At 46.1% G+C, this 23,093-nt stretch overlaps 2 protein-coding genes across 3 annotated transcripts; one reads left to right on the top strand and one right to left on the bottom strand.

Moving 5' to 3' along the window:
• Nucleotides 1-133: 133 nt before the first annotated feature.
• On the bottom strand, nucleotides 134-5,276 carry AIMP2 (aminoacyl tRNA synthetase complex interacting multifunctional protein 2). 2 transcript variants are annotated; one of them, XM_066640705.1, is made up of 4 exons: nucleotides 5,221-5,276; nucleotides 2,897-3,103; nucleotides 1,718-1,949; nucleotides 134-664 (listed from the first exon to the last, which is right to left on the bottom strand). In XM_066640705.1, exons 1-4 carry the CDS (start codon nucleotides 5,233-5,235, stop codon nucleotides 279-281), a joined length of 840 nt encoding a protein of 279 aa, XP_066496802.1. In that variant the 5' UTR covers nucleotides 5,236-5,276; the 3' UTR covers nucleotides 134-278. The 2 variants fall into 2 exon arrangements, with proteins under 2 accessions (XP_066496802.1, XP_066496801.1); XM_066640704.1 differs by having other exon boundaries at nucleotides 5,089-5,275.
• Nucleotides 5,277-6,817: 1,541 nt separating this feature from the next.
• Nucleotides 6,818-20,328, top strand: PMS2 (PMS1 homolog 2, mismatch repair system component). Its single transcript, XM_066640364.1, has 15 exons — nucleotides 6,818-6,888; nucleotides 8,036-8,175; nucleotides 8,787-8,873; nucleotides 9,184-9,286; nucleotides 10,068-10,251; nucleotides 11,285-11,452; nucleotides 12,687-12,784; nucleotides 13,711-13,810; nucleotides 13,972-14,056; nucleotides 15,192-15,344; nucleotides 15,919-16,789; nucleotides 17,185-17,352; nucleotides 17,926-18,026; nucleotides 18,679-18,848; nucleotides 19,191-20,328. Exons 1-15 carry the CDS (start codon nucleotides 6,851-6,853, stop codon nucleotides 19,332-19,334), a joined length of 2,610 nt encoding a protein of 869 aa, XP_066496461.1. The 5' UTR covers nucleotides 6,818-6,850; the 3' UTR covers nucleotides 19,335-20,328.
• The last annotated feature ends 2,765 nt before the right edge of the window (nucleotides 20,329-23,093 follow it).

Genomic DNA, 23,093 nt, shown 5'->3' with positions numbered 1-23,093 from the left:
TCTTGTTCATGAATGTTTTTGCTTTGGTCTGTGAAGAGGAAAGCAGGTGTTATTTCACTATATAACTTGAGACTCATGGAGACTACTATTGTTAGGCTGGAAGAGGAGATTTTGAGCATTAACTTAAAGGATATTCACAATTTTGATGTCTTTATTAAGCCAAGACAGTTGACTTTTAAGACTCCATTCACACAACAAGCACTGTGGCTCAGGCCCACACCTCTCAGCTCCAGAAGTAGAAAATATTCAAACTCCTTCCCTTTAGAGAGAACATTCACTCACTTCAACAGCTTGAGAGCAGAGTTGAAGGGTGCCAGGTTCTCACAAGACTTGAGCCACTTCTGCACGTTGGCCGGGACTGTGTTGGTACTCCCCGTCTGCTGAAGAGCACACCAGGCCACAATGTCAGCTAGGGTCAGTTCATTGCCCACCAGCCAGGATGTCTTGCCGAGGGTGGCGTTCATGGCTCGCAGGACAGCCGCTTTTTCTTTGCTGCTCCCTTCTTTGAGCTGGAAGATGGCAGTATCTACCCAACTGTCTATCAGCGTCGCCGTGACTGCATTGTGCTTCTGACCAAGTAAAGAGAATAGGAATCGAGCGATGTTCCCTTCTCCTTCAATGGGGCACATGGTCTGAATGCTGAACTTCATCTGGGGCTTTGGCACTGAAATGAGAAGTCCCACCATAACAATTCTGTGCATCTTGAAAATACAGGCACTTACGGTGTGAATCCCAAACATGCTTAGTTAAAAACCCACTTTGTTCAATAGGAGTTGCTACTGAATTTCTGCATAGGCAAGTATCTTCTAACTTTTCCAAAATACTTCCTTATAGAATCAATAAGTTTGCAGCTTACCTGTAGCATGTAAAGCTCTGAGAATAACTGAATGATACTCAGTAGTCTCACAAACTTGTTCTAGCCCTTAAAATCAAAGACTAGCAGCAGGACTAGCTTTGTGGTGCAATTTCATCCTAAAATGTAGCATGGACAATAAGACATGTCCAATGAGTGCTGCACGGAGATTCCTCTTTTGGGGACAACACTCTAATATTTAAAGATATAGGACATGCAGTTGTGGTATCACACTGGAGAAGCCTAGACTAGCACTGCTGAAATATCTGCAATGCAAACAAGCTTGCATAGTACCTGCCCCTCATTTTCCATTGTGCTGCCAAGACTACAATGCTTTGGTAATATCAGGTGAACTCTAACCTTAGATTTGCTTTTCAAAATACACTGACAATTTAGCTTAAGCCAACAGCTGAAGGTTTAATTCAGCATATAGTAATGTACTCAATCGACTTAAGCCCAGTAAGAGTAGGCAGGCTTGCAGGTTACAGTTATTCAGGTGCCTTATCCTTTCATTGCAAGCAAATGTCACAATTATAGTCGACTAGCACCGGGTATGTATTAGCCACTGCCATTAAGCTTCCCTACCTGCATTCCTAGGAACTGTGGTTCCTCAAACTTATCAAGAGTTCAGATTAGATCAGGCACTCCCCAAAGACAGTGTTTCTCCATTACTAATCTTCCCCTCAATTCACAGCTTTAACCCATATACCTGGGCAGGAACTGCATCCTTCTGCAGGTAAACATGTATTGCTAATTTAGGTCTACTACAGTGTGAGTCTGCAGCTATGTGTCTACTGAAAGGCTGAATACTGACCAAATGCCAGCAAGTCTAGCAATTACATGTGAATGATATGCCATGCTCACCATCCTTCCAAATTAGCGTGAAGCCCAGCTGGTACTCATGACGTGGCTGTTTCTTCATCTGCTCACCAAAGCATTTCAGGAGGTTTTCTGGCACGCTCTTTACAGATGAGTGTGTGTGAACAGCAGATAGTATCTTGTAACGCTCACACAGCAAGCTGTGGAGTACTAACAGTGATAGTGGAGGTAGAGAGGGATTGGCATTGATCACCACATCCTTCAGAGCCCCATAATCCTGCATTAAAACATTCACCATTAATAAACTGTTTGGCTGACATATGTATTCTTAAAGACACTGCCAGACTTCAGTGCATTTGCTGCTCTTATTTTTAAACTTAGCACAACACATGCTCATGACTGCCAAGAGAAAAAATAGGGCAATTCAAGACAGAGATCCCAACAGCTATATACAGTTGGGCAAGGGGATGACAACTATGCAGCCTAATGCATTCAGTCTTTGCAGGATGGGGAACCTATCCTCTGAACTAAGTGGCACGAAAAATGTCTGTAGGGGCCACCCAGATCTGACAGCCATCACGAGAAGTGGGTCAGCTCAAAGCTGGAAGCCTCAGGCCAAAGTGAGCTTCCTGATTGAACATTCCTGCACTAGCACAGATTCAAGAACAAGGGAAAAACACTCATCCTGCAGAGACTTAAGGGCCCAATCCTATCCAATTTTCCAGTACTGGTGCAGCCACAATGCAGCCCCAAGGTAAGGGAACACATGTCCCCATACCCTAAGAAGGCCTCTGTGACTGCCTCCCCAACACAGAAAGCAGTGCATAGCCCACTGGCACAGCAGCACCGGCACTGGAAAATTGGATAAGATTGGGCCCGAAGACATCCGTTAGTATTGTTTTAAAGTCAACTGTGCCCAAGTAAGCTGTTCTCTTCCAACGCTGGCCTCGAATTTGCTAGCGCTCAGGATGGTGCTTCTAAAATTAGTACAGGACACCTTGCTACTACTTAATCTTGTGGATCATTTTTGCAATAGCGACTTGAGCTTTGATCTAAAAGCAACTTTGTGGCTACATCACTGAACTGTTCATCACTGTTTTCCAAAACATCACTGTTTTGGAATGTAAATACCATGAATTACTTGTCACAGAAACCCCTACACTGGCAATGCTACCACCTAGACAGAAAAGATGCTGCAGACACATGAGATCAATCTGGGCTTGCCTTCCCAAGCAGGTTATCCAGGTCTGCAGCACTGGCAGTTAAAGGAACATGTTCGTCTCCCTGGATGATGTTTGTGGCATCAAAGTCTGCGTCTGGTGTCTGGATCATCTTCGACAGCCCATCCACTGCAGCTTTCAGTTCGTACAACCGTTTCAGGATCTCCTCCTGGCGAGACTCAAGTGCTTGAAGTGAGGGATCAACTTCATCCTAGACAGGAAGGAGTTAACGTTTGAACAGCTAGTTTAGTTTTGTCCATGAACATAAATTGCTTAGAGCCCTTCATATGTACTTTGCACAACAGCACCCTACACAGCAGGGGCGGCCAAACTGCGGTTTGTGAACTATATGCGGCTCTTTGACATAAAATGTGCAGCTCTTAGAAATACGTTGGCTGAGCTTTTTGCATCACAATTAATATAAAAGGGAAACAAGAAATTTTCAAGGTTTTTATTTATTTACCAGGTATAAGCTGAAAGTCCATCCACTGGGTCAAAACTCAAGTTTAATGTTCATGGTAAGTAAACATATTTAAAAATGGAAATGCTTCTTAAGCACTGCAGCTCTCAAACATCGGAAGTTTATCTTAAGTGGATAAACGCATAGGTTAAGCACAATTGGCCACCCCTGCCATAGAGGATTAGTAACTCCTTGGTTATTCCATAAGTCTCCATGAATGCACTCTCCAGGCATTCAAGGTTGGTTCAGAACAGTTTACTAAAGATAGCAGGTAGCTTAAAATACCCTCTTGCCTACTTATCCTGTTCATGGAAAATCATGAGATCTCCATATGAAAGTCAGAGTTGCTTTAAGATTGTTATCAAGCCAACACCAAACTTAGATGAATTTATGGCACTTGCGGGGGTCACATGGGCCAAAGATCAGCCCCTCACTGTCAGATTCACAGTCACAACAAAGCACGTAACAGAAAGTGAAAGTTTAAATGCTAGTTTCCTGTAATAACTGGGGTGTGGCCTTAGTCTTGTAAGAACTGCTTTTGATTCCTGAAAAACAGGACCATAAATTTCTCAGTAAGTGTAGCTTACAGGAGAGTATAATGAATCCTTATTTATATGAGCTCTGACTATTTTTATGGGTATGTGCCAGAAAACCCCACCCCAAGTCAGTTAGGGTGCATTCGGCTGTTCCACACAACGTAATATTTGCCAGTGCCCAAGCACAGTCCGCTCTGCTTTCTTTCGAGTAGCACAGCCAATTTCCTCCAGAGGCAGAAAGGAAAAGTACCCTAAATAGGTGGACACAGGTCTGCATCTTGATGATGCAATCTTAACACCGCACTGGCACACCACTCCTGCTTATTATTGTCACCCCTCTGGGATCTCAGTCCACCCAGGGGTGGGGGTGGTATCAGCAAAAGGATCACAGTCCCCTCCCCCAACCTTTGGGGGAAAAGATCTGGGCCACTGTGAGATACAGGAAGCTGGATTAGATGGGCCATTGGCCTGATCCAGCGGGGCAATTATATGCACTTATATGATCTCAACACCACCCCCAGCAATATTTGGGGGGGGGGGGTCTCAACCGAATTCAGCGAGTGGGGAGGTCTCAGCCCCGTCCTGGCCATTATGTCATTTTCAAGGGAGGAGAGATCTTGTCCTTACCACTGCACCTTTTTTCTTTTAAGGGAGGGGGGAAATCGCATCCCAAGGGTAGCCCCATGCAGGAAACCTGCAGCAGGACCCCTCCCCACCTAGTGGGTCCAGACCCCCATGGGATTTTGGAGGCGGGGTCCAATCAAATGTGTGGGGTTGATTTTTCGGGGGGGGGGACAATTTCAGCACCCCATGGCAATACTCTTTGGGGGCACCTCAGCCCAATTCTCTGCCGGGGGTGGTGTGATGGTCATGAGCCCCCCCCAATTTTGGGGGGCAAAGATCTCACCTCCCCCTCGACAGGATTTGGGGGGGCCCTCAACCAAATCCAGGGAGTGGAGTCTCAGCCCCTTCCTGACCCGTCTTTTTCTTTTTAAGGCGGTCCTGTGCGCAGGACAGCCAGCTGTGGGACCCCTCCCCCCAGGTGGGTCCCGACCCAGGGGTCAGAGGGAGTGGGTCTCAGCCCGTCCCGGCTGGTGCTGCTTGGGGGGCTCAGGACCAGCCCCCCACAGGGGAGCCCCCACCAGGGCTCCAAGCCCAGCCACGTGGCGGGGGACGGCGGGAGGCCCACCCGCCTCCTACCTGCTGCTGCCGCGCCGTGGAGGAGGAGCCGGGGCCGGCCTGGCGGTGCAGGTTGCGCACGCGGTACATGCAGGTGGGCAGGTGCTCGGGCGGCACCACAGAGCCAGGCTGGCGCCCGTGCACGGGCCTCACCTGGTACATGGGCATCGCGGCCGCAGCAGCACCACCCTGTCCGCACCCTCCGACGCCACTCGGCGCACTGACCGGCAGGCGTCGCACGCGCGCTCGCCTCCCATTGGCGGACAGTTCCCTCGTCCCGGCCTCCTGTCACCCTAGAGCATTGATTGGCTCGCGCGGACCTTTGCTTCGCTGCTATTGGGCCGAGTCGGATAGAGGGGCGGTGCTTCTCAGCGGCACTGCTATTGGGCCGAGTGCGAGAAAGAGGCGGTGCTTCTCTCTTTGATGGACAAGGCACTCCAGGGTGGAAGGGGAAATGACAGGGCGCGTCTGTGCATGCGCGGCTGCTCCATATTCAGCCCCATTGAATTCAATGGCTCTGACTCCACCGCTTAATGGGACACTGGATTGTTTTTTAATTTATCTTCTGTGATTTTATTTATTGTGTTTATTGGTTTTATTTTGTATATTTATATTCTATGGTATATTTTTAGCTACAAATTGTAAGCCGCCTCTGCAGAGGAAAGGCAGGGCAGAAAGCTTTTAAATAAATAAGCACACACACAAGGACATCTGCAAGAGGGATCTGAAGGCCTTAGGAGTGGACCTCAACAGGTGGGAAACCCTGGCCTCTGAGCGGCCCGCTTGGAGGCAGGCTGTGCAGCATGGCCTTTCCCAGTTTGAAGAGACACTTGGCCAACAGTCTGAGGCAAAGAGGCAAAGAAGGAAGGCCCATAGCCAGGGAGACAGACCAGGGACAGACTGCACTTGCTCCCGGTGTGGAAGGGTTTGTCACTCCCGGATTGGCCTTTTCAGCCACACTAGACGCTGTGCCAGAACCACCATCCAGTGCGCGATACCAGAGTCTTTCGAGACTGAAGGTTGCCAATACACACACACACATTATATATTATAATGTTTATATATATTTCATATAATATTATATACATATAACATATAATACATATAACAACATATAATATATGTTTTTCTTTTTCTATTAGATATATACAGTATATTATATATTTATTTAATTTTAATATATATTTATATTTATATAATAGAGAAAGAAAAACATCAGACAAGGCATTAAAACATTGATTTTAACAGATACTGCTTAACTATTAAAATTAATGTTTAGGAACCCAATCCTACGGATGTCTACGCAGAAGGAAGTCCCACTGGCGTCAATGGGCTTGCTCCCAGGAAAGTGTGGCTAGGCCTGGGCTGTGAATGTCTTGCTTGCTGCTGTGGGGGGAAAGGGAGAGTAACGCTGCCCTACCTTGCAAGGCTGTTGTGAGGATTCCTGAGACGTGCACAAGAGCAGCTGGGTTTTCCTGTGAAGCAGTTTGCTGGACAAATGATAAACTGAGCAGCGGAAGCAGGTGCACCCAAGGGGTGTTGGGTGTTAGCGCGGAACCACCTCCCTGTTGTGTAACTCTAGCGCTTCTCCTACCTCTTCGTGGCCGGGACTGCAGCCCTGGGAGAACCAGCGGAATCCTCCCCCTTCATTGGTGGATCTTCAGCCAATGGCAAGCCCGGGTTGGGAAAGCCTCCTCTGCGGCGACTGGAGGAGAGGAATGGCTACCCAGAAGGCATCGGGCGGGCTTCATTGAGCATCTGGGGAGCCTGTGGTGGGGTCTGCATGGAGGGTGGCCGCGCGGGGCGGGCAGAGGCGCCCGGGTGAGCTCGAAAGTCTGCAGTTTTTTATTATATACATGTGTGTGTGTATATATATATATATATATATATATATATATATATATATATACACATTAAGTATATACATGTATCAATTGATACATTTATCTGAAAACGCATGTATTGGTTAATGTATATATAGAATTAATGGATGTATATAATTAATGCATATATAAAATTAATGTGTATATATATAATTAATGCATATATAGAATTAATGCAGGCGCTTTCATACAAATGTATTAATGCAGGTATACATTTAATTAATTAATGCATCTTTTGCTACGTATCAGTCAAACAGCAGGAAGCATCTTTGCTCTGCGTGTGCATGCATTGATGAACACACACGTATCTGATGCCTGCGTCGATTAATGCACGCGTGTATATTAGCACATAGCTGAATTAATGCAGGTGTTGTATATAAAGCAGCAGCAGCAGCGCTTTCTTTCTGCTGATCTCACTTGAAAGGTGCTGGTGGACTTTGGGAGGGAGGATAGCACCGTTTTCTATCACGCAGGAGCTCCTGTTTTTAGGTGCAGGGAGGGCACTAGGACGCAGGTTGCGTGTTGCTGTCTTGTGTGCTCCCTGAAGCATCTGGTGGGCCTCCCTTGGATACAGGAAGTTGACCAGAAGGGCCCCCTTTGGCCTGATCCAGCTTGGGGGGGGGGGTCCTTGTGTTCATTTTATAGTAAAATAACCAGGCTGAAATACTTTGCACGTATGCCTGGGAGTAGATACTACTGAGATTTAACTTCTGAGTAAGGCACACATGCCGTATATTTCAAAGCATGCATTGCTTTTGCATCAGGCCCAACCCTTGTTTGTCTTCTTGCATCAGTCACGTGCAAGCAGTTAAACTGACTTTTGTGTATCTCAGCTGACTTTTGTTCAGCTGCATCTTTTGTGTATCCCATGCACTCTTCTGTAGCTCAGCTCTGAAGTGTGGCCTTCTGGATACAGTGATGCTTGCTCCTCAGCAAGTGTGCGTGGGATTGCAGCCGTTGTCACTTTTGGCCGACTCTTAGTGCTGTCGCTATGCACAATCTCAGCCAATTTCATGTAATTTAAGGTTTAATTGTGGGTCGGAGAGAGCTAACGCTTTGTTTCTGTTTTCATTTTCATTTTAAAGGGAACAGTTTGCCAAAGCTATTAAACCAATAGACCGTAAATCAGTTCACCAGATCTGTTCAGGACAAGTGGTGCTGAATCTGTGCACTGCAGTGAAAGAGTTGGTAGAAAACAGTATTGATGCTGGTGCTACCAGTATTGGTAAGCTTCTTGTTATTGGGGTTTGTTTTTTTTTCGTGGGGGGGGGGACATTTTGAAGAAGAATATTTTAAACTTTACCCTGCTGTTATTTGTTGACATTGGAAGAAGTGGGATCTTTCAGAAATGAGAAGCATAAGTAATTGAAAGTGCTGTTTATTAATTTATTGAGAAACATCTATTTGGCCCCTGCATGCCATCAAAATTGCAAACAGCAAATATTTAAAATTGGATAATGCATCTTAATATATATTTATCTAAAATAATAAAACAACAATATTTAGAAATCATAAGGAGGACACTTCTGAAGTACAAATAGTGTCAAGGAGTTAAAAACAGGCAACCACGCAGGCAAAATGATGGTTGAAATAAAAAGCCACCAGGGAGGGGACCATCCTTACCATGCAGGTCTGGGGGAGGGTAAGTGCTCCACAGTAAGTGCTGCCACTGAACAGGAGCTGCCCCCTATTCCTTCCAGCTGTACTTCATTGAAAGGTGGGACCCAAAGAAAGTGTGCAGGTAGTTATGTGTGGGAGAAGGAGATTCCTCAAGGTGATCGATCCTGTAATGTGTATGTATAAAAAAGTCTTTGTTTAATATTCTTTAATTTGTAGAGGTGAAGCTCAAAGATTATGGAGTAGACCTCATTGAAGTTTCTGATAATGGTTCAGGAGTGGAAGAGGAAAACTTTGCAGGCTTGAGTGAGTGAAGCTTCATGTCTTGTTTTTTCTGCATGCAAATTTTTTCTAGATTATTTTGGATGATGCTGTCGTTGAATCAGGAACTGCTGGTTCAGTGTTGCGGTAGAAGTGCAAATCACACTGCAGTTGTTGTTGTTATGCTGCAAATCACAACCCAAAACTGGACTTCGAATGAAGATTTGAGCAACAAGGGGATACGTATAATAGGACAATGATACCCAAACGGATTGTTAAGCTATTTTCTGTAATGTATAAAATACTTCTAGGGCAGTAATGATTCTTATCCCCCATTTGAAATACTATTTTCCAGCTCTAAAGCATTATACTTCCAAGATACGAGACTTCTCTGATCTTATACGTGTGGAAACGTTTGGCTTTCGAGGTGAAGCTCTGAGCTCCTTGTGCGCCTTAAGGTGAGTGTTATCCTTTGGGACTACGTGTTGAAGTCTACTTCATTAAGGGCAAAATTCGGTCTCCCTTCTGCACCGGTGGAGCATGCACTTTGTTGCAAATGTCCCATAAAACTTGTTGCTACAATGCAATTTCCAGGCCTGCACCATCCTGCCAGCACAGGGAGCAGCCTGTGCCAGAGCAGATAGGTTCCCACTGTGCAGCGCAATAGCAGGAGTAGGGCAGGGTGGGCTGGAAAGGCATGGAGGAGGGTGGCAACAAGAGCAGGGGGTGGGCAGATTGGCCCTGGAAGAAGGGTGGGATTGATTGCACCAGCATGTGCCATATCCTATCCCTCTTTCTGGCCAGATCCATTAACATGGATCCACTTGGTGTTGTGCCAGCAATTTTGTTGGTGTGGGTTCAAGCAGACCCTTTGTACTGGCTGGGTCTCTCCCCAGGGCAAGATTTGGAACTGCAGGGGAAAGCCTCTCAAAACATAGAAACACAAGAAAATACACTGAAATCAAACCTTTCAATTGTGAGAGACATGGGATTTTCCTGGTTCACATCTGGCCTCTGCCATGAGCTCAGTTGGTTGTCATAGGCAAGACACTCTCTCTCAGCCTCAGTCTTCCCCATCTGCAATATGGGGATAATACTCTTCCTTACAAGGTTGTTGTAAGATAATATATGTGAAAGTGCTTTGCTCGCGTGGAAAGCACTTTGTAAATGATGGTGATATGTGTTTAGCCTGTAAACTTTCACTCACTAATAACAGACACTTATCTGTCTATTCTGCAGTGATGTGTCTATTTGCACTTGTCATAAGTTCGCAAAGGTGGGAACACGTCTGGTGTTTGATCACGGTGGGAAAATCACCCTGCAGACACCTTACCCTCGACCACCGGGGACAACTGTCAGCGTGCAGCACTTGTTTCGCACCCTTCCAGTACGGCATAAGGAATTTCAGCGCAACATAAAGAAGGTGGGAAGAGAGCACCTGGGCAATTTTTGTTTTAAGAATGCAAGCAAAGAATCCTTCTGGGTGGCATAAGAGGGACAGATTGTTGATTCCTATTGGTGGTGCTCTCAGTTTTGCCATAACGTTTGAGCTTTGCAATGTGGACTGCTTTGGAGGGCTTCTTGGTGGAAAAGAAAAGGAGGGGTCAGGAAGGAGCCGTGGTGCTGTGGTGGAGAATCTGCTTTGAATGCCTGACAGCATTTTCAGGCGGGGCTGGGAATAACCCATGTCTGAAATCCTAGAGAGCCACTTCCCGTCAATGTTGACTGTTCTGGGCTGGAGGGACTAAGCATCTGATTCAGCAGGAAGCTGTTTTATACATGCCTGCAAATCTTACTAAGTAGATTTCCTTTCTGCACAGAGGCACATTTAAAGCAGCATACAGGGTATGGAAATAATTCCCTAATTTAATAATTAATAATAATAAAAACAAGAGATAGAGGTTAAAACGTGACACTGCACTGGCGCTGACCACAGCAAAGATAAGAGCATTTGACATTTCTGTTTAGAGAGTTTAAAGCACCTCATATCTCTTATCTTCTTGTAATTGTTACAGCGACCCGGTAAGGTAAATCAGTATTAATATTCCCATGTTGAAGATAGAAGTCTGAGAGATGATACCATATCAAAAGCTGCTGGTTTGTTCCTGTCTGAAAGCAAGTTTAATTTGGGGGATTCCTAGTTTGCCATTCAGTATTTTAACCAATCCAGTTCACCAGCTGTCACTATAATGTTTATTGTAGCGTAAGTCTGTTGCAGCAAAAGCAACAAGGAGCCTCCTGGCATCTTAAAGATGACTCAGTTTACTTCAGCGCCAGCTTTGATTGGACTACAGCCAGCTGTGATGAATGTAAGCTGTCCATGAAAGTTCATGCTGAAATAAACACGTTAATCATTAAGTTGCTATGAGGCTCTTTGTTGTTCAGGTCAGACCTTGACTGTCTGTCAGGATGTTCGTTCCATATTTAATAATCCATTTTCTTTCGGTTCTTCCTAGGAGTATGCAAAAATGGTTCAGATCTTGCAGGCATACTGTCTCATTTCCACCGGCGTGCGAATTAACTGCACCAATCAGATTGGCCAGGGGAAGAAACAGTTGGTGATATCCACGTGTGGGAGTTCTGCTTTAAAGGAAAACATTGGAGCCATATTTGGGCAAAAGCAGGTATTATTTAAAAAGCGGTTGCTCCAGTCAATGAGCGGAAGGACTGCAGAGCCCTGTGTTGCAAGATCCAATTAAATTTTGTAGAGTTGAGTTTTTGTCTGAGACCAAGTGCGCTCTCAGCCTTTCATCTTCTTTCCGTGCTACATTGCAAATGTCTTTGGAAATTTAAGGGTGGGACCAGATGTGGCATGCAGGGTGGGAAATCTCATGTACGCGGTCAGAGATCTAATGTTCGTAATATGATGTTCTTCTCATAAGAACAGCCCCACTGGATCAGGCCATAGGCCCATCTAGTCCAGCTTCCTGTATCTCACAGCGGCCCACCAAATGCTCCAGGGAGCACACCAGATAACTAGAGACTTCATCCTGATGCCCTCCCTTGCATCTGGCATTCTGACATAGCCCATTTCTAAAATCAGGAGGTTGCGCATACATATCATGGCTTGTAACCCGTAATGGATTTTTCCTCCAGAAACTTGTCCAATCCCCTTTTAAAGGCGTCCAGGCTAGACGCCATCACCACATCCTGTGGCAAGGAGTTCCACAGACCAACCACACGCTGAGTAAAGAAATATTTTCTCTTGTCTGTTCTAACTCTCCCAACACTCAATTTTAGTGGATGTCCCCTGGTTCTCATGTTATGTGAGAGTGTAAAGAGCATCTCTCTATCCACTCTGTCCATCCCCTGCATAATTTTGTATGTCTCAATCATGCCCCCCTTCAGGCGCCTCTTTTCTAGGCTGAAGAGGCCCAAACGCCGTAGCCTTTCCTCATAAGGAAGGTGCCCCAGCCCCGTAAGATTGAAGAAGGCTGATTGCGCCAGCTCAAGAAATTCTTGAAGGGATGTTTAATGTGACTTCTTGCAGTTTTGCCCATTTGAAAACCACAGTGAAGTTCTATGTGAGCTAACTGTCCTGCATCAAAAGAAGGGCTGGTATATTTTCCTGATTGGGCTTTTCTGATTGAAAGTTCTCTGGGCTTTCAAATATCTTTGCAAAGTGAACCTTAAGATTGTGTTCAGAATGAGATCTCTTTGGGGTGGACCATGTTGAATTCAGTCCTATGATTTTATTCTGCTTTGATTTCCCCCCTCCCACCCCAGAATTCAGCATTTTGTGGGAAGGGCCACATGTATCGAGGGTGAGGATGAGAAGGGACTAGAGAACCTAGACTAGAAATGCACAGGAGGTGTGAATGTTTTGCATCCGACTAACTGTGGTGCTTCCCCCCCCAGCTGCACAGCCTGATTCCTTTTGTTCAGCTTCCTCCTAGTGAGGCTGTCTGTGAAGAATACGGCCTGGATTCTTCTGATATGCCAACCAATTTTTACACGTAAGTAGGAGATCATAAAATGTTTCAGTGGGAACAGCTTTGTAATATTTAGCTTAGTGCTTAAAGAGCTATGTTATAATCCGCTCTGCTGGTCTTGATCATTACCCAGTGTTTGAGGATCCCTACTTCAGTTTTATTTATTTATTTGCAATGTGTGTCTTGAAATTATTATTATTATTATTAACAATATTTATATACCGCTTTTCAACTAAAAGTTCACAAGCGGTTTACAGAGAAAAATCAAATAACTAAATGGCTCCCTGTCCCAAAAGGGCTCACAATCTAAAAAGATGCAAATGAATACCAGCAGACAGCCACTAGAACAGACAGTGCTGGGGTGAGGAGGGCCAGTTACTCTCCCCCTGCTAAAAAAAGGAGCACCCACTTGAAAAAGTGCCTCTTACCTAATTAGCAGGGGAAATGCACTACATATGAACATAAGCAAAGCCCTGCTGGATCAGACCCATCTATTCCAGCTTCCAGTTTTCCACAGCTATGCCAGGAAGCCCACAAGTATGCAGAAGGCATACTTCTCTCCCTCCATTGCTCCCCTGCAACTGGTAGTTAGAGGCATACTGCCACTGGAAATGGAGGTAGCACAGAGCATGACCAGTAGCCATGGATAAATTCATCCAGTTTCCCTTCACACTGGTGATAATCGTGTGGCAAAGAATTAATAATAATAAGAACAAGAATTCCACTAATTTTGCACTGCCTTGGTGGTAGAGCACCTGTTTTACCTGCAGAAGACCTCATCTTCAGTCCCTGGAGAAAGGGCTGGGAGAGACCCCTGTCTGTTGCCCTTGAGAGCAACTGCAGGTCGGTTTAGATAAGACTGAGCTAGAATAACCAAGATCTTGACTCGTCGAAGCGAGCTTCATCTGTGCATATGAATCACATGCTTCTGTGGAATTCTGTCCTTGCAGCATCTCAGGGTTCGTTTCCCATTGCGATCATGGTGTTGGGAGGAGTACACCAGACCGACAGTTCTTCTTTATTAATCAGCGGCCCTGTGACCCAGTGAAGGTACAATACTCTTATGGTTGGTCAGTACGATTCCTTCTTTTCCCAGCATTCAGCATCTGCACCATCACAGAAGTGGAGAGGCAAGCAAATGAGATCTTGCCTACATTGAACTGCAACCAGCCATGACCTCTGTCTCTGGTACCTTTTTCTTTTCCTGACAGGTGTCCAGAGTTGTGAATGAAGTATACCACATGTACAATAGGCACCAGTATCCGTTTATTGTTCTGGACATATGTGCAGATTCCGGTGAGTCACCTGCAAGAGTCTCTCAGATTACGCCTGCTGTTGCCAGCAGCATTTGGGGTTGATTCCCTGTTTCTAAGGCTGTATTCCTATGTGCACTTACCTGGAAGTAAACTCCATTGGATACAGTGAGGCACGCTTCCAAATAAAGAGATGTAGGATTGCACTGTTAGCATCTTGACTAGGAGTAAATTTGAGACTTTGGAACTCCTTCCCACTTGAGCTAAGGTCTCGGTTAGCCTGCATAATGACTAGCAGTATTTTCAGCATACTGAAGATAAAGCAGAAACAAAAATCCAGAAATTTACCTGAGCAATCCATCTGGCACAATTCGATGCCTGGTGTGTGTGTGTGTTGCGAGCTGGATGAACGGTTTTCAGCGCCAGCTGCTGCCCGGCTGCTTGGCTTGCTTATCTCCCAAGGCCACAGCACCGGCACTCCCGGGAACAAGACGACACAAGGCAGAAGTTCTCCACCAAACGCCTCTTTACTATATACAATATGTGCAACAACAGTCCAGATATTACACGAATCACGGTTCGCACTGACGTAGCCTTCGGCACTAACTCCACTCTGCATCTCCCACAACGCAGCTTGTCCCTGCTGGACTTTATATGCGTGTCAGCCAATCAGTGTGGAGTAAGAAACTGCTGAGTCACTCTGACTCTGCATGGAGTGACACACACACACACACACACACACACACACACACACACAGGTAGCAGTCACCTGATCTACATCACCCGATGTTGCATCATCCTTTCTTCCCAGGATGCTGTGCTGGCTGAGTCAGGCCAAGGCTTCAAGCCCTGCTGCTATTCAGCCTGTAAATTCTCTCTCAGTCCCAGGGATGAACCCTTAACAGTGTGTTTGTGTAACAAATGTTCCTACTTCATCTAAACTGATTAGTGCAATTGTGAGTGCAGATATGAGTAGGAACCATTGTTTTGAATTAATAAGAGAGCAGTGGGTAGGTGACGTGACTTTCCAATTTTGGCGTGTATACAGTGTTCTGTTTTTGTGAAATAAGTTCCCCCCCCCCTTTTTACCACTGGGGAAAAAAGGCTAATCCACTAACATCTTTGTCTTGTTTGTTTTCCTTTTCCCTCACATATAATTAATGTGTTTTGTTCTTTAGAATGTGTCGACATCAACGTGACGCCGGACAAAAGGCAAATTTTGGTGCAGGAAGAGAAATTTTTACTAGCGGTCCTAAAAACCTCTCTGATAGAGATGTTCAGCAGGGACGTGAACAAACTTGTCGCCTGTAAGAATTTGCTAGATGCTGATGGTAGGGACGACATTCATATTTAAGCTTTTGAAAATGCATTGCTGGGTGGTCCACAACACCTGTGTGGTTGTGTTGGGCTACTTGGGGCTGTTTGCTTATATTGGCTGTAGGGCAAACACTTCCAGGGACAAATAGTTCCATCTTGCCTGTTAAAATCACAGTGCATTCTGGGACAAACGTGGGAGGAGCCAGGAGCCTCTGCAACCTGAAAGTGGGTCTTTCAGCTCTAAAAATAGCTGCAGAGGCTGGGAAATAGTGCGGTTTGACCACGAGAAGGTAGGGAAGGCAATTTTGGCACTTTATAAAGAGCATGCTTTATATGTGGACCTGGTATTGGTTGGCATCTGCGGTGAGTCAAATCTGCAGATGCTGGACCCAAAAAATACTGCAGGTCCACTGTAAATAATAAACTGGAGCTCTGCATAGTCTTCACCGCCCCAGTATGCTGTCTCTTGCTTTTCCCCCCCCCCTTTCCTTCAAACTGAGCATCCGAGTTTAATCCTGGTCTTTTTCTTCATGCAATTTAATATTTGAAATTGTGCCTTAAAACGGCCTTTTGCTCTTCCTTTCTTAGGAAACTTGAAAGCCCTGTCTCAAGAGGAGGCCCAGCCACCTCGCTTGGAAATGCCACGTGGCCCCTCAACTCAGGCTCCAAGAGACAACGCAAAAACTTCCGTGTCCATAGCCAAACTTAGGGAGTCGTTCTCTCTCCATCGAGCAAAAGAGGCCGCTGTTCATAGTTCGGAAAATCCCAAACAGCAACACAGTTCCCCAAAGCAGAAAAAACTTCTGACGTTCTTCAGTGTTCTGGACTCTCCCCGTAAGAAGACCTGCTCTAGTAAGGAGGCAGAGGGAGGAATGGAGGTGGATTCAAGCAGATTCACACCTAGCAAAGATATCAAGAAATCCACAGACAAGATTGATTCTGAGTGTGGTGGCACTTTGGCAGAGTCAGACTTGAGTTTTGGCACTCCAGGAAGTAGTGGCTGTTTGAGCTATGAAAGTGTAGATGGTTCCCCTAATGCAGAATTCCCTGTTTCCCAAGAAGATTTTCAGAGTGGAGGCCTTGAACCTAGTGGGGAGTTCTGGGGAGCTGAATGTGAAACAGACCGAAGGACAAAGCGTGAGTTTTCCCCCAATACTGGCACCTCTTCCCAGAGTGCAAAGCGCTTTAAGACCCATCTGCCTCCTGCACAGATAGCCAGCTCATCGGAAAGGGAGGGTGTTGTGAATGATGCACTTTTGTCACAATATGACGTTCCTGTGGAAGTTCAAAAGAGAACTGTACCCTTGGAATTTTCTATGAGCGTGTTGAAGAACAGGGTGAAGCAGCTCGTGCAGCAACAGCAGAAAAAAGCAGAATTGTTGAGTTACAGGAAATTTCGGGCAAAAATCAGCCCTGGAGAAAACAAAATGGCAGAAGACGAACTGAGAAAAGAAATACGGTTTGTTGCACCTACTTTGTAACTTAGTAATGTCTGTGTTGGAGTGGCAGGTGGAAATATCCCCGGGATCAGGGTTGGGGAATTGGCCATGATGACACTGTTGGTTTGATCAGTTCTGGCTACTGCAGGGACCCTTCTCACGAGGGTGGGAACTCCTATCTTTTGTCCGCTACCTACACACCTGCCCTCTCACTTGGACAAAGGAACCATGAAGTGGCACGCTGGAGCCTAATCTGATGCATTGCCTAGTGTAGACCAAGCATTTTGCCCCCTCTAAAGTACTGTCCTGCTGCCTTATATGTAAAGTACTTTGTAATGAGAAGGGGAAAAAGTAAAACACAAACACATGACCAGATCTGATAACTCTTATCTTTCCCCCTCCTTTCTGTACATAGAAAAGAGATGTTTCCCAGGATGGACATCATTGGCCAGTTCAATTTAGGGTTTATAATAGCCAAACTGAACTCAGACCTCTTCATCATCGATCAACATGCTTCAGATGAGAAATACAACTTTGAAATGTTGCAAGCTCACACCGTTCTGCAAGGGCAGAAGCTGATCTTGTAAGTGTTGCTGGGAAGAGTCTGAGATGGGCAACCACCTAACAGGGTCAGTGAATGTTTTCCCATTGCTGTTGGTTGGGTTTCGTGATATTGAGACTGTTCCTGCAACATTTGCAGTATATGCATGTCTTCCTGTGAGTAAGTCCTATTGGGTTCAGTGGGGCTTATTTCAGAGTAAGTGTGCTGTGGGTTACAATGTTAGGTTACGGTTACCAGTATAAGTTGCTGTATCCTCACATTCTTTCCCTGGCTTGTTTGATTCTTCAGATATTTTTGGCCCCTTTGGTTGCCTTTTAAAAACTATTATGTCTTTGCAAATCTCTGGAGTTTGACAAGTACCCAGAAACCCCTTTGTCTTGTGGGTGGTCCCATTTTGGCTTCATCCTTAACAGCACTGGAGAGGGGATTTCAGAAATAGAGAGGTATTTAGCTTTTGTATATGTTCAAATGGCTTCATATGTAAGGACATTATAAAGATAATACAACAGGTAGATTTGATTGTATCACCCATCTCACATGCTTCTTTAGTGCTTCTTAAGCCTTATCTATTGTCTTTCTGCTCCACTATTTCAGGCCTCAGATTCTTAATTTAACTGCTGTAAATGAAAGTATCTTGATGGAAAACCTGGAGATTTTCAGAAAAAATGGATTTGATTTTGTCATCGATGAAGATGGTAAGTTTTCTGCCTTAGGGCCCAGTCCTATCCAACTCCCCAGTGGCAGTGCAGCTGCAGTGCAGCCCCATGACAAAAGAACAGCTGCATTGACACTGAGAAGTTGGCTAGGAATGGGCCCTTATATATGTAAATCGGTTTATAAGAATAGAAGGCAGGCATTGGATAAAATGTCTGGCTGAAGAACTGCATGCAGCTTGCTCTGGGTGGGTCCAGGGGGTCTTTTTGCTGTGAAACTTTATATCGCACCCCGCCTATGTCGCATATCAAGCTGCTTATGAAACTGATGGGAATAGCTGGTGTTGAGGCGCATGAGTCTGATGATCTAAGACAGCTGTCTCCAAAGTGGAGATAGTTGCGTGCTGGTAAAGGTGTCCCCATCACAGACGGAGCTTACTCTCTGTTGTGCTGCAGATTCCCCCAACCTTCGCACCAGCCAGCCACTTCTGGGGTTTGTTGCCCTAGCAGGCTTTGTGCCCAGATTTCTAGGCATGCACAGCTGGCCTGTGCGAAGGTCAGGGGCAATCTAAATGACCTAAACATACAGTTGTAACATTAACATGATGCAGTTGCTTGATACAGTTTCTCTATTATAACTGCTCAACTTGTAGTGTTAAAAGGTCTGCTCAGCCAGTCTTTTCCAACTTTCCAGCTCCTGTAACCCAAAGAGTCAAGCTCGTCTCTTTACCGACGAGCAAAAACTGGACTTTTGGCCGTCAAGATATAGAGGAGCTGATCTTCATGCTGAGTGATTCCCCTGGGGTGATGTGTAGACCTTCCAGAGTGAGACAGATGTTTGCTTCTCGAGCATGTAGGAAGTCTGTAAGTACTGCCATTGCTGTAAACATTTATTGGATCATTCCTTTATCCTGTGTTGTGCTGTGGCCAACCAATGCCCAGTGGAGGCCTCCAAGCAAGGGATAAAAAGGATAAAATGCACCCCCCCATTGCACGGTTGTTCGCTTGAAACTGATTCTCAGAGACTTACTGACTGTGGCCCAGGAGGCACTGTGTAGCCACCATGAGCAGCAGCTATTGATGGACTTCTCCTCCACAGATTTGTATGACATTTTATAAAATATAAATTTGTATAATAAACAGACCAGCAGAAACAAAGCGAGATGAAAGTATTAAATTTGGCATGTGTGTTTTCTTGTCCCACAGGTGATGATTGGAACTGCACTTAATGTCAATGAAATGAAGAAACTTATCACCCACATGGGTGAGATTGAGCATCCTTGGAATTGTCCCCACGGGAGACCCACAATAAGGCACATCGCCAATCTAGACCTGCTGTCACAAGAATAAGAGCCCTTCCGCTGCATGATCATTAACAACTCGGTTTTTACCATTAATTTTATAGTGAATCTCGTTGTGGCCTCTCTCAGAATTCCACTTTCATCAGGAAACTGTCCTATTTTTTAATTTTGCCAAAGTGGAAGCCCAAGTTGACCATCTGGGTCAGAAATTTTATTTTATTTCTGAGCCAGGCAGCTCAGATCCTCAAAGCAGCTACACTGACGCATGCAAGTGCAACCGAGAGAGTTGTCCAACCATTGCCTTCCCCACATTGCGCCACCACTGCTCTGGGGGCACATGAGATCTGTGTAGGTACACTGACACCCGCACAGCATTCTTTCCATGTACCCAGGTGAATGGTCTGCCATGAAGTTCCTTTGTGGCTCCTCAAAGTCTTCTAGAAGAAGTAGCAAAGAATCTCATGGAGGGACTTAACTGTGTGCAGGCCTAGCAGGGCCCCTTCTCCAGAGCTGGGTCTGGCTCAAGATATGTACTGCTGCCAAGCTAATACTTCATGTTGCTGCTTCTGTTCTGCTTCTTGCTGTCTGGGGTGACAGGGGAGAGAACTAGAGATCACCCCCCCCCCGCCAGGGTTCTTGCAGTGTGCATGTTTGTTTCCCTTCCTATGGGGTGGAGAGACCGGGTGAGGTAGGACAAGTTGTGGGAGGTGAGAGAGGACCTCTCCCTGCGCCAAATGGTTGTGCCACATTTCTGAGGGAAGCAATTGTGGCTCCTCCCACCTTGAGAGTTTGCTTTTGCTTCAAATCCTGACAACCTGCTGCAACTGCACATCCTGCCTTTTGGGGACAGTTGTTGACCAGCTGGCCAGTCATGCTGGGGTTGCTGTGCTTGCAATTGTAGCGTGCTATAAAACGCTTTTCTCATCAGTAATCTGTGTACTGAAGGAACTTTGTGTAAATATGGACTTCTTGCTATGGAGGGCCTTCTGTTTTGGTTGCAGATATATTTTAAAAATAGAGATTTTTAAAAGTGTGTGTGTGTGTGTGTGTGTGTGTGTGTGAGAGAGAGAGAGAGAAACTTCAAGTTTTCTACTAAATGATTCTTTTACATAGAACACGTTGTGGTGTGTGTTTCAGTATCTTGCCATAATAATACAAACTCCTGTTCTGCCAAATCCCAATCCACTGGGCCTTGTGCCCGCTTAAGGCTGATTAGTTTCCCTTGTGAAACTCACCAGTGCAGCAAGCAAAAGTCGGAGTCCAGTTCCAGTCCACAGATTCCAAGTAAACCAGTCCAATCAATGAGAGTTGCCAAATCAGAGTCCAGAGCCAATAAGCCGAGCTACAGTCCGAGGTCAGGTTCCAGGTAAGTCAGTCAAATCAGTCAGGGTATCCAAGTCAAAGTCCAAAGTCAATACGCCAAGTCACAGTCCCAGGTCAGATTCCAAATTCAATAAGCCAAGTCAGTCTCCTCTCCAACCTGAACTCCTACTACAACCCACCAATCCTTCCTGCCTCAGGTGCTCCTTATATCCCTGAGGGCCCTATTTCCTTCAAGTGGCTGCAGTTGTGCAGCACACTCTGCTGGATGCCCAGGCTTTACCCTTAAAGGTGCCACTGCTGACACCACATCTACCTCCTCGCCAGGTCTTCCGCGATTCCAATACAACTCCTCTCCCCAAAAGGTCTGCTTTGTAAAAACTCCCTATTGTGCTATTCTATGCTTGCAAAGAAGAAAAACTAACAACCCAATTCTGTGTATATCTACTCAGAAGTAAATCCTATTGCATTCAATAGGACCTACTTCCAGGTAAGTGTGTATAGGATTGCAGCCTTAGATAATTTTTTGCAGTATTCCTAATCACCATCTTAGGTGAAATTCCTAATAATGAATGCATGTTAAACAAGAGACGTGACACCCTGATCCAGACCGCAGGGAGGACAAAGAGACTGACAGGACGAAAGGAATCCCTGCTGTTTTGGGGGTGCTGTCAGAAGCTAGAGCAGCTAAAATGTTTCCTGCTGTTCAGTTCAGGCTGAAAGACTCTGTAATTCATTGGTTTCCATATTGTCTCATGTGTAAAACAAACAACCAAAAACCCCATAACATTTGTTGTCAGAGTTTCTTCGGAACCAACACCTAGCAAATGACTGAACCCAGGCTCGGCCCTTCCATGAGGCCAACTGAGGCGGTCACCTCAGGTAATAGATTGGTGAGGGAGCACCCATCTCTGCCTGCCCGTTCCCTCCATTGCTTTTCCTTCCATTCCCCGGTTTGAAAAGGAAGAAGAGGACCGAGGGGAGGAGAGTGTCGAGGCAGAGCCGTGGAATATGGGAGAAGAGGCTGGCACGTTATCGGGTACGGGGCAGCAGCATTTGACGTGCCACCTCTGGGGTCTTGGCCAGGCCCAAATAATCATAGAGGGGGGAGCAGAAATGTAGTCTTAGCGAGAGTGGTCTTCAGCTGGTCAAGAGCTGGGACCAGCTCAAACCACCACCTGTATCTCGGAACCCATTTGCAAGAGCACAGTGGGTCAGCGAGCAGGACCGGTTCATCACCCTGCCCCTTCTTCCCAGGTTAGCTGCTTTCTCTTCCTCCCATGAGCAGCAATGTGCACTAAGTTTTGAAAGGCAGAGGAGAGAAAGGGGAAGGGTTCAATCCTATCCAACTTTCCAGCACCGGTGCAGCAAATGTTTCCTTTCCTTGAGGCAGCCTCTGTGACTGCCCCTCCGCCGCAGGATGCAGTGCATACCCCATTGGCATGGCTGCATTGGTGCTAGAAAGTTGGATAGGATTGGGCCTGAAGTGAGGTGGGAAAGGCAGAGAGGTTAGGGAGCGCTGGAAGATGGGGGGGGGAGCCCTCTGACAGCTGGCCAAAGCCAAAATCTCCAGCAAGCTTGACTTCATCTAGGACCGGAGCCCTGGCTGTTGTCCAAACTGCAGGCCTGAGCCTGAAAACAAGGTGCTGGCAGGTAGCACTGCCGTGACCCACCTGAAACCGGATTGCAACTAACTTCTATCATAATCCTGAAAGATCCAGTGCATAGTCCACACCCCAAGTTACTTCAAGCATTCTTGGGGGAGTTGGGCTGCTCGAGACTGAAGGTTGCCAACTTGCTTGCTTGCTGGGCTGCTCAGGTAAGTGGTTCCTCCTGCACCTTGAAGAATTAAGGTGACCTGACCCCATGTGGATCTTCTGCAGAGGATGGTAATGATGTCCAGTCATGACATCACTTCCAGGTTCATGACATCACATCCAATGGGTCCAGACTGATTATAATTCTAAAAAGTGGGTCCCGGTGCTATGAAGCTTGAGAACCGCTGATCTTATCGTGCTGTGTTTCGGAAAGGCATTGGGGGCAGGATAGCAGGTGATGGTCCCTTTAACGAGAGCATCTCTCTTCCTTGTGTACATGGTTGCTATAGTGACACAGTGGCTGGGCTTGGACAGTGGCTGTTGCTCCTGTGGGCTGCGCAGGGAAGGGCTGCAGGAGGCGGAGTGGGACTGGCGGCATCATTTTCCCCTCTGTAAGTAAACGGTGCGCAGCAAGCGGGCCAGGCGGCAGGGCGCACCGTCCGGCAGCCACAGCAAGGGGGAACCGCGTGTCTTCCAGAGGCTTGAGTTTCATTGTGCATCACTATTTGTGGTTTCCCGGCTGCCTCTTTCCCTCCCACTTTGTGCAACGTGTTGCATCTGCTTCCAGAGCAGCCCTTGCAGAGATAATTTTTCTTAAATAGAAAGTAAATATTTCTTTTAAAGTTGCAGTTATTTCACAGAGCGGGTCTTGAAGTGTCATGAAGTCATTG

The sequence above is a fragment of the Tiliqua scincoides genome, chromosome 13 (assembly GCF_035046505.1).
Source record: "Tiliqua scincoides isolate rTilSci1 chromosome 13, rTilSci1.hap2, whole genome shotgun sequence".
Lineage (NCBI taxonomy): Eukaryota > Metazoa > Chordata > Lepidosauria > Squamata > Scincidae > Tiliqua > Tiliqua scincoides.
This window is presented reverse-complemented; position numbering and strand designations above follow the sequence as displayed.